Source organism: Buteo buteo, chromosome 13, assembly GCF_964188355.1.
Source record: "Buteo buteo chromosome 13, bButBut1.hap1.1, whole genome shotgun sequence".
Classification (NCBI taxonomy): Eukaryota; Metazoa; Chordata; class Aves; order Accipitriformes; family Accipitridae; genus Buteo; species Buteo buteo.
Genome location: NC_134183.1, coordinates 7,680,681 through 7,691,090, shown reverse-complemented (window position 1 = coordinate 7,691,090; position 10,410 = coordinate 7,680,681). Strand labels below are relative to the sequence as shown.

Here is a 10,410-nt window from a genome sequence, read left to right as displayed (position 1 = left end):
CACCGCCCTCCGCCCGCCGAACGTAGCCGGTCCCGCCTGCGACCAATGGGGCGGAGGGGGAGGGCGGCGCGGCGGCCAATGGGGAGCCGGCGGGGCGGGGCCGCACCCGGGACGGCTGCGGCCGCGCTGTGCGTCCGGCTCCGCCCCTCCCGGCCCGGCCCCGCCCCTCCCGGCCCGGCCCCGCCCCTCCCGGCCCCGCCCCGCCGGCCGATGGGGCGCGGGCAGCGGGCAGGGGCTGCCGGTGGCGGGCGGCGGCGGCGGGATGGCGCACCCCAGCGAGGCCTCGGCGCACACGGCGGCCGCCGGCGCGGCCATGGACAGTAACGTCCTGGCCATCGTCATCGCCGCGAGTGAGTGGCGGGCGGGGGCTCCGGTGGGGCCGGGCGGGGGCGGTCGCCGCCGCCGCCGCCGCCGTGCGGGATCAGCTTCTGCCGTTGCCTCCCGGAGCGGCCTCAGGCTGTGCCGGCGAGACGAGTCTCCTCGGATCGGCGGGAGCGGTCGCTGCAGCCCCCGGTCCTTCTCCGAGGTCCCGCTGGTTCCCGGGGCTGGTGGACCCGGGCGGAGCAGAGCGGCGGGAGCGGTCGGCGGTACCGGGTGGGCTCCGCGGAGCGGAGCGTGGGCTGGGTGGGAGCCGCGGGTTCCTGGCAAGCCGGAGCGCCGGCGAACCGGCACCCTGCCGAGGTGCCGAGTGTGAGCCGAGAGGCCCGGCCCCGGGTGGGAGGGTAGGGGGGTGCCGGGGACCCGGTCCCCGCTGGGGCTGGTCCCTGCTGGAGGGGTCCGGGGGTTGCTTTGGGTCCGGGAGGGGGCTGAGCTCCTCTGGCCCTGCGGGTTGCTCCTAGTCTTATAGGGAGAGAGAGATGTTGGGCACAACTGGGCTTTCGGCGTCCTCGGGACAGGCAGCGGGTGGACCCGGCTTCTCTGGGGCTTTTCCAAGCTGCTTTTTGCCGAGGGACCCGGAGGGTGAAGGAGGGAAGCAGCAAGGAGGGCCGCCGGCTCATTCGCCTCTTCTCCCTTCCCCTGGTAGCGGTATCCACCTCCGTCTTCATCGTGGCAATCCTCATCCTCCTGCTGCTCCTGTACCACCGGGACCCCATGTGCTGCCAATTCCTCTGCTCCTGCCGCTTCTTCCAGACCCCCAGCCAGTATGTGAGTGTCCTCCCTCCTGCCCGGCCACCCCCCGCGCTCTTGTTCCTCTGTGCTGGGGTCTGCGAGGCTGCATCGCTGCGCTCCCCTCCTGCAGCCTGGCTGGCTTCGCTGATGGACCCGGGAGCTCCGAGCAGAGCCGGGCTCTGCCTCCTCCTTATTCCCACTCTACCCCAGAGATCCATCCACTCAATCCTGCCTGGCTGTGCTGTTAGGGATAATATCTCCAAGGCCCAAGACTAGCAGGTTCCCAGCTCCCCACGCAGCTCAGGAGGGGTGTCCGCCTCCCCCGGCACAGTCGTGTGTGGGGTCGGGCTCCGCTTTACAGGGAAGGGGCCCAGCGGGGAAGGGGGCTGGAAGCTTTGGGCGAAGGCAGACAAAGCCGCTCGCTAGTGCTCGCATCCCCGGCAACTGGCTTTCTTGTGCACAGCTCCCGGGCGCGGAACAGAGAGACACAAAGCCCTTTTGCTTGCGTTTGTAATTTCCTGGGGCTGGCTTTTAAGTGGGGAAGCTAATGATGGAAAAAGAGCAGGGTGCTCAGCCAGCGTTGCCTTTCTGGTGGTGGCTGCCTGGGGTAAGCTCAGCCTCCAAAGCTGCAGGGTTGGCTGTCGAGGGGATGGCTGGGGGTACTGCTCCAGAGCCCCTGGGAGAAGAGGGGACGTCCAGCCTCGGCTAGCAGGGGACGGAGAGACTTGTGCTGTGAAAGGCAAATCTAACAGTCCAGTACAGGCTGGGAAGTCCCCAGCAGAAATGGGCTGTGCTGCTGGTGTCCCCTGCCTGCTTTGATGCCTCTGCTCTTTTCCCCTCTTCCTCCCCAATGCCTGTCCGTGGTACACGTGGGGGAGAGGGCTCTGGTGTCGTGCTCCTCACCCTGCAGAGCTGCTGCCTGAGGCAGCGCGGGATGAGCCATGAGCTGCAGAGCCTTCGCTGTGCTTGGGCCTGGCTCTCGGGTGGGTGGTTAAAGGAGAAGGCATCTTGCCTTTAGCAAAGGGCTGTGTGGACAGATGGATGTGGATGCAAAGAACTATATGTGGAAAGGGAACGTATATAGGATGTATTTCCATTGGAAAAAGCGAAGCAGTTGTAGTGGTGTGAGGCAGCTTTCAAGCAGGTGTAGTTGTACTGGTTTCCCTAATCAGTCATTAAAACAAACAGTTGCACCCCCAGCCAGCCTAGTTTCCTGCAGCTTCTGTAATTGTGCTGTAGGGCAGAGACAAACGGTTCCTCCGTTGTTAAGAGCAAAAGTAAATCTGTCATTCATAGTCCTCCCTGCGGATCCCTGGTTGCTCTGAAAGTCTCTGGGCTGTTTTCTGCTGGCAGAGATGGGGCTTTTCTGAGAGCAAGGAACGGCCCACGGCTTGAGTCCTGGCTGTGGCTCAAGGGGCTGCTCTCCTCGAGAGGGATCTCTGCTCGCTGTTGCTTAACACCTTGACGGAGAATCGAGCTTAACTGGAGCAAGACTGCTCGGGAACAGAACAGCTATTGCTCTGCAGATTTGCTTGCTACATTATCCTGAAATGACTACCTCGGTAGATAAGTTTACACATTCCGTAACCCTGAGCACGTGACAGAGCTCTTATCTACACTAGCCCAATAGCTGGGTTTGGTCCCCCAAAGAGAGATGGTTCTGCTGAGTCTGAATGAAACCCTGCCCTGGGCCCGGGCTGCCATCCTTCCAGCTGCGCTGTGTAGCGGTGCCAGCTGGCTCAGGCCCTTAGAGCGGGCCCTGCGCTGCCCGGTGAGGATGTGCCCGAGCTGTCAGTGTCAGTAAACGGGCAGGCAGAGGTTGGCCGCCAGCGGCAAGAGCCACATGAGCCAAACGGGCAGAGGTAGCGGCTCTCGCCCCAGCCCGGAGTCCTGCTTCCCAGGCTGTGCCCTGTGAGCTGGCTGAGCTCTGCTCGCTGCCGGGCGGGATATGAGGGATTTCAGCTTTGCTCATGTCCTCCTCCCCTCACCCCTCGTTGCAGGACTGTCCCCCGCCCTACTTCAGCAGCAGCCAGCGGCTGGTGGGTCCCCAGTGTGGAGCGTCACGGCTGGAGAGTGCTGCCGAGAACCCTGGCATGCAGGTGACGGCTGGGTCCCTGATGGGAGCTGGGTGGGAAATGGTAGCAAAGATCCTGATGGGCTTTGGGAAGAGATTGTGGTTATGGGGACCTGGTGGGCTCCTGGGGCATAGGGAGAAGGTGCTGGACAGCAGGAGCAACTTTGGGAAGTGCTGCTTGTATGTAAAAACCTGGGGGTGGGGATACTGCAGAGGACACCACGGTGCCCTGAGGTGTTTGGGCATGAAGTGCCAGGCAGATCCCTCAGGACCCGGGATCTTGCAAAGCAGGTCATGGTGTAATTGCCTCCTGGGAGGGAGCATTTCCTCTCTCAGGGTTCAAGGAAGGGCACCCACAACTTTGAACCCTGAAGTGATTCGAGGTGGCACCAGGCCATGAACTTCCAGCAAAGAAAGCCGCCACCACACTGACCTTTCTCCTCTGGGCTGGGCATTTCTAGGGAGATGAGCTATTCTGTGTTGGACCCCCCAGCAGCTACCAGCTCCCTTCCTGGGAGCAGCCCCGCTTGCCAAGCTACGAGAGCGTGCGGAAGAAAGATCGCCAGCGGGAAATCCATCAGATGATTGCCGACAGGTTTGGGCTGTGGGCAGAGCCTTCCCAGGAGGTGAGCTCTCCCTTCCCTGCACAAGGGTGCTGGCAGAGGGCCGGGGGCAGTCCCCCATCCAGTCCATGTCTGGGTCTTGCTTCAGCAATTTGCAGTAGTTAAGGACTCTGTTCACTGCGATTGCCTTTCTCCGATAGCCTTTATCTCTGGGAAGGGCACAAAGTGTATCAGAAGGCTCCTTTGGTGTACATCTGTGCTGGTTAATGATCGATCTCTCCTGGTGCGTTTGCAGAAATGCCTGTGCCGGGAGGCAGGGCAGAGCTGCTGATGAAAGGGCAGGCCCTTTGGATGATCTGCTTGGTACAAATCCAAGCTGGGAATGTTATTTTTAGATCCGTGAGGCTTCCACTGTTTCTTGCTCCCTTCTCCCTGCAGGACACCTCTGGGAGGCCCCTCGCTATTACCTTGAAGTGTTTATGGCTTATTTATGAGCAGGAGGCTTTGCCTGTTACGACATTTAAGTTTTTCATTCCTGCAATAGAACAGAGAAAAGCAAGTGCATCTGCCAACTAGGTCCTGTGGCAGTGTCCCAAGAGACTCCTGTTGAACAAAGAGACCTCATTAACTAAAGCAGAACAGAAACATTTGAAACTCTGAGTAGAGCACTAAAGGTTCACCAATTTACTTGGATTTTGAGGTCTTAAAGCTGTACCATAAAGTCTGGCGTAGTCAGCACTTGCCCCTGGGTGTTCAGAGCTGTAAATAATGGTACCTGCCCTGAAACCAGAGCACCAAGGGCATGAGAGAGTAAGGCAAGTCGTTGAGGAACTGCAGCGGGAGCTCTTCCACAACATCCCTGTGTCACTCCTGCCACTTGTTATGGGGAGAAAGCTAGCCCAGCTCTGCCAAAATAAACTTAACATCCCAGACGTTCCTCTTGCTGCTGTGCAGTGACACTCACTACCAAAACCTGGATAGAAAGCCTGGTTTGTAGGTGCTTGTATAAATCCCAATAATTGACCCTTGGTCAAAGGAAAGTGAATGACAGTCCTCTTTTGTCACAAGGCCAGAAAAGACTGGCTATTGTTAAGTAGTGACAAGTCCTTGAAGGGGAACAGGGAAGTGCGGGAACGTGGCACAGACACTGTGAGGGGGGAGTGGGGGAACGTGCCTACCCAGTGGATTGCTGCCCTACTGTGTTGCAAACCAGTGCTCAGCACCCATCTTCCAGGTGTTCATCTCACCAGCAGCTTTTGCTGCTCTGAGGACCGCAGGAATTTAATTTCAGGCTGGTGGTGGTTGTGAGCCTTGTCATCCGCTCTGTAAGAAGAGGTGGGATAATCTCCTGGTTATTTCTGATCAGCTGTAATGCTCTTCCTCTCTCCTCAATAGATGCCGCCTCCCTACGAGCATGCTCTGAGGCATCCCCCAGCTTTCTCAGGAACAGTAATAAGCTCAGAGACCTTGGACAGACGTGGTGTGCCAGACCCTTTCCAGGCCCCTCTCAGCTACCAAACTCAGCGAAACACAGCCGTGTAAGGCCTCGGCCTCAGCGTACTGCTTCTTCCCTTGGTGTCAGCGACAAAAGTGCCTGTGACATCGTTCTCGTCCGCAGGGAACGGCCAAACATCAGACCTTCATCCAGATTCGCAATCAGCAGAGACACAGGGAAGTCAGAACCCATCCAGCAGAGATGTCCCTCCTGCAGCACAGGGACAACCACGGAGCCACCGCCAGGTATTGAGCTCTGAGCGGAGCAGTCAGGGACGTCTGTTCGCTCTTCTCTGGCAAATGTACTGTTACCAAAGGTGACGGACCAGCTGCTTGTTTCTACACAAGGGGCAAAGCCAAGGTGAAGGTCTGCTCAGCGAGAGCTCCTCCAGGCAGCTGGCATGTATCATACCTCTGTGAGGCAAGCACTGCCAGCCGTACCAAGGATCAGACCTCAGACAGCGGTTGTGTTGTGCTACTTCACTTATTTCTTAGGTTATAAAATGTTTTACTTTATTGGTGTATTGGCTATCAGGTGGGAATCCTCAGCTGTGAGCAGAACGAATCCACATCAGAGCATTGCTGTGTGCTCTTGGAGCAACGGTCCTCTGTGACCGAGAGCAATTTTGTATGGACTTGAGATAAAGATTCGGAGAGGTTCCAGGGGTTTTATTGCCTGCTGTATGCAAATACGGACCAGTGAGGTGAACCATGTGACGGGATATGCAAGCTGGGAAAGGACAGGACAAAATAGCTTGTGGTCTCCATGAAGAGCATAAAGCAAAGGTGGACGTGTGTGCCTGACCCAGGTTACCTAGTTGTGTTCTGCAGAGCAGACAATCTAATAATGTCAACACTGGTGCCCTCACACCACCAATTTTGATAACCTGTTTTCTACTGCAGAGCCAATGTTTCAAATTGTTTACAAACTTCAGATAAAATGAGATCAGTTTGGCCACAGGGCATTTGGGCTCCTTCTTTTTGAGTGATGTAAGCTCGAAAATGTCACAGAATGACTCAGGGAAGACAAAAGGACAAGTCTTCTGGATTATGGCTTTATGATACACCTCCAGCTACAGAGCTTCAAATACCACCCCAGACTTGTGCATCTTACGAGGCACTCTAACATTAGTCATGAGTTAGCTTTACGAATGTGAACTTGCCTCACGTGACTAGTAAATGGAACGCTTTCAGGTAGAGGTGAGTTACATGATAGAAGGAAAAATGTAGCTGCCTGGGATGCAGAGTTCAGTGCCAAGTGGAAAAGGATCTGTTCTGCAGTATTTTGAATAGAGATACAAATATAACAATGTCTAAAAATGAGTAAAAAAATAGATAGAAGGAATTACTGGTGGGACAAGTACTGACATCAGAGTGATTGTAGAGAGAACTCATCCAGTGGCACAACAGAACAGGTTCTCAGAGGAAGGTGGCTCCAGATACTACAGGAACATAAGTAACACTTTCTATGAACAGTCAAGACCTTCAGCGGCCCCACAGCATTTATTAAACACTCTTACAAATACCGGCAGGTGATCCCCCTGCCCGAACACTGGCCACATGTGCTTTAGGAGCAAGAAAACAAAGTCCTAAACTGGTATCTTCAGAGCTAGAATATTCTTGACCTCAGATGCCAGTCCAGCTGTAGTGGTCTGTCCCAGCCGCTCTTTCCCATCTGACCCTGTGTGACACAGGAGGCTCAGAGCATGGTGACCAGTTTAAAGCTTCCTACTTCTGTGGTAGGGATAACATTGATAAAGGTTTTATAAAGAATTGCTCCTTTGGGTAGATGACAGATCACTTCCCTGCTCTCACTGCTGCGGGGCAGAGGTATATAGACCTCTTTGGTGTATCTCACAATCCCATCCTCCAGGGCATAGAGTGTCTTGTTACGGCCCATCCCCACCTGGAAAAGGATGAAGAGTGTTAGAAAGGAAAGGCTAGAGGTCCACCACTAAAGCAGATCTGATCATTGGTCTGCCTCATTTGATATCCTGGCTTCAACAGCATCTGTTGCTTTGTATTTTAAAATAAAACCACACTACTTGCATCCAGCTATCAGTATGCAATGGTGCTCCTTACAAGGGAGGAGATACTCATTCCACGCTGAAGCACAAGCACCCAGTCAGGTTACAGAGGTGTTTTGGGATATCTATAACTTCCAGACCTTTCCTGAGTCACAGGTGTGACCCTGAGCAGGCTCTGTGACTAAGAAATATCAGGTAATGAAACCCAATTCCAGGATTATACAGAATATAGGGAAGAGCATTAAGAACGAGCTTGAAAGAGAGGAGGCACTGAGCGTGTGACTCTGTTGTGGGCTGCTGTTATCTGAGAACCAAGGAAGAGATAGAAAACAACTTACGTGAGCCCCTGGATGCCAGCGTATCAACCGCTGTGTAGCTAAAATGTTGCCTGCATGTACAAATGCACCTGCAATAGAGTGACAGAGTCAGATTGCAGGGAAATGGAGCTCCCCAAAGCCCTGGCAGAACACAAATGGTTCCAGGACTTACAAAGCACAGCATTCTGTGGGAATTTTCTAAGGAAAAATTACTTCAAATGCTAAAAGCATCTAAAGAAAAATGCTGTTAGCAGGAAATAAAGGGCAATTCATATACAATGGTAAAAAAGCAATTCTAGTCTTTGAAAAGGTTACTTCTAGGGTACAAGTCATTTTCTGGTTGTTGAAGGCATTTGTTTTATTACCTTTTACATCAATATGTTTTCATCAGCAAAGCTAGTAATTATTAAGCGCTAAGCTGCAAGAATCTGTACTTTGGCTTCTGCTAATCCTCATAATTCTCCCCCTTGTAAACATCTAAAATGCCCAGCTTTTCAACACAGCGTGGGGGGAAAGTGCACTTAAGTTATTAGGTGTCCCACAGCGTACCCTTCTCCCAGGCACTCCAGAGAGGCAAAGTTAGCATCAAAGTACATTTTCTGTAGGCAATTTCAGCTGGCTGCTCGAGGGCCCATCTGGGAGAGAGGCTGACTCACCCTGCCCTCCCACCAGCTATCCTTGATCATGAGGTTTCACTGAACCTCCCCTTTCCTTTCTCTTGGCAGAGTGCCCTTGGCCACCTCCCACTGAAATGCTCAACAACTGACACCCATACCAGGGCAGAAGCTGTGAAGAACCCAACAAAACGCAAAGAAGACTCAGCAGATACTCAGACCTACCTTCTACTTTTTTGTATCCGTAGCGCTTCCCAGGGCTGCGGCCACCTAGGTTTTTTGAGCTGCCTCCAGTTTTCTTAGAAGCACATCTGATGGCAACCAGGCTTGTTTGGGGAGTAGTTAGAACTAGGTTGGGAGCAAGAACAACAAAAATGTCAGCTGAAAAAAAATAATACACACACTTTCTTTTTTCAGATTTAAAGGATGTCAGTTAATACAGGCTTTAAAACTAAATACAAAAGCAAGCTCTGAGGGAAAAAACCTACTTCAAAGATAAATCATAATTAGACCACCATGGCCTAAGTCCATCCCCTGCAGAGAGGCCACATCTCCAGTACTGCTGCTGCCCAGCAAGGACTAAAACCCTTGGCAACAATGTTAAAGGACATACACAAATTCCTGTTTCAGCAAGGCCTTGTAAAATGTGGTACAGACACTACCAGTTACTGTGGATTGGCCTTATATTGCTTTGAAAAAAGACAAGGTGTGATCTGTTTTGGTTTCCCCTTTGATCGAATAGCATTTACTTACACAGTAATATATTGAAATCCTACAAATGAGAAGACTCCAATTCAGGACAATATATAAGCATATATAGAATTGCTACCCTGAACATGCCAATTGAAGCATTTTGTGCAAATCCTTGAGTTATAATCAGGACAAGTCAAGGGAAAGAGAAAATAAAATCAGTTGTTACAGACACTGATTTTCTCTGGAACACAAAATATCATTCATACCACAAACTGCTTCCTTAAGCAAACAAAAGACACTGACAGAAAACACACACGTTTTCTTATCAAGAAAGCTGACCGTCTCATGAACTTCTGTTAAAAATGACTGAGCTATAATTCTTAAAAAGCTCTTCAATACCTCCTTCCATGCAGTTAGCAGGCAAATCCAATTTTTCTGAATCCCTCTATTTAGCCTCTTAAGCAGCAGGTTAGTACAGAAGAGTGGTTATCATAACATTCTCATTTCCTTAACCTGAGTAAAACCACTGGATTAATTTAATCTTAATTAAATTACCATAGATACTCAGTGAGCTGAAAATATTGTTGGGAAAAGGGTAATTGCTCTACAAAGAGCCATTAATTTCAGGAGCTTACCCATTAAGTAAAAGAAAGGCTCTGAGACTTGACAAACTACAGGGAGGTAGGCAAAGATGAACAATAGTTACAGTTTCATTTATGCAAATTCTACAATGTTATAGTCCAATTAACTTTTATAAAAAAACCTCCAACGGGGTGATTCCAGGGTTACATTTTGTGTTGCATGAAAGCAGCTTGCTAACAACAACAAAAAACCCTCAAAGCATCAGACATGCAGGGAAAAGTGATTATCCAGACTGAGACAGAGTTTGTAATTGACTGAAGTCACGCTGGAAATCAGTGGGAAAACTTCACAATTCTGACGTCCCACCAAAGAAGCCGTGAGGATATTTCTGCCTGTAACACTACTAGATTAAAAAAAATAAAGGGGATTTTTAAAGCCTCCCGACTATTGCACTGCGCAAGGCGCAGCACCCCTCGCTGTTTAGTCTCTACCTACCGCACACGAATACTGTTTTTCCAAAGATGGGGTTTTTTTTTCACTATGAGGGCAACCAAGCAGCAGCACAGAGAGGTTATGCAGTCCCTATCCCTAGAGGTCCCTACCCCGAGCCGCGGCCTGAGGTAAAGGCGAAGGCCTCGACCCCGAACTACCCGCAGGGAACCTTCCCCGGGGCACCCCCTCCCGAGCTCAGCCTCCCACCCCACGGCCGGACCCCTACGGACAAGGTGAAGCTGGAGGTGACGATAACCCTTCACTCACACAACCGCCTCACCGCCGCCATTTTCCCCCTAACGCCTCTTCCTCATCCGGTGGGCGGGGCGGAGCGCGCGAGGCTGGCGGCGGTTGGCCCGAACGCGCGCGTGCGCGCGCGTTCGGGCCAACCGCCGCCAGCCGCGCGCGCCTTTGGACCAACCACCGCTGGCGCGAGCTTCCCCT

General features: G+C 52.7%; 2 protein-coding genes across 2 annotated transcripts; one reads left to right on the top strand and one right to left on the bottom strand.

Annotated features, from left to right (window-relative positions):
- Window positions 1-220: 220 nt before the first annotated feature.
- Window positions 221-8,526, top strand: LOC142038746 (uncharacterized). Its single transcript, XM_075044470.1, has 7 exons — window positions 221-350; window positions 1,025-1,146; window positions 3,111-3,209; window positions 3,646-3,810; window positions 5,143-5,285; window positions 5,366-5,487; window positions 8,311-8,526. The coding sequence occupies exons 1-7, from the start codon at window positions 263-265 to the stop codon at window positions 8,349-8,351; spliced, it is 780 nt and encodes a 259-aa protein (XP_074900571.1). The 5' UTR covers window positions 221-262; the 3' UTR covers window positions 8,352-8,526.
- Window positions 6,713-10,296, bottom strand: MRPL27 (mitochondrial ribosomal protein L27). The gene is made up of 4 exons (XM_075044472.1): window positions 10,234-10,296; window positions 8,425-8,547; window positions 7,607-7,674; window positions 6,713-7,147 (listed from the first exon to the last, which is right to left on the bottom strand). The coding sequence occupies exons 1-4, from the start codon at window positions 10,253-10,255 to the stop codon at window positions 6,941-6,943; spliced, it is 420 nt and encodes a 139-aa protein (XP_074900573.1). The 5' UTR covers window positions 10,256-10,296; the 3' UTR covers window positions 6,713-6,940.
- Window positions 10,297-10,410: the final 114 nt, after the last annotated feature.

What these genes read in the sequence shown, in the direction of transcription:
- LOC142038746 (XM_075044470.1), top strand. Translation starts at nt 263, where the DNA reads ATGGCGCACCCCAGCGAGGCCTCGGCGCACACGGCGGCCGCCGGCGCG. An exon ending in TCCAGACCCCCAGCCAGTAT is followed by an intron (nt 1,147 to 3,110) that starts GTGAGTGTCCTC and finishes CCCTCGTTGCAG; the next exon opens with GACTGTCCCCCGCCCTACTT. An exon ending in AACCACGGAGCCACCGCCAG is followed by an intron (nt 5,488 to 8,310) that starts GTATTGAGCTCT and finishes TTCTCTTGGCAG; the next exon opens with AGTGCCCTTGGCCACCTCCC.
- MRPL27 (XM_075044472.1), bottom strand. Translation starts at nt 10,255, where the DNA reads ATGGCGGCGGTGAGGCGGTTGT. An exon ending in GGCGGCGGTGAGGCGGTTGT is followed by an intron (nt 8,548 to 10,233) that starts GTGAGTGAAGGG and finishes CTCCCAACCTAG; the next exon opens with TTCTAACTACTCCCCAAACA. An exon ending in CGGATACAAAAAAGTAGAAG is followed by an intron (nt 7,675 to 8,424) that starts GTAGGTCTGAGT and finishes ACTCTATTGCAG; the next exon opens with GTGCATTTGTACATGCAGGC.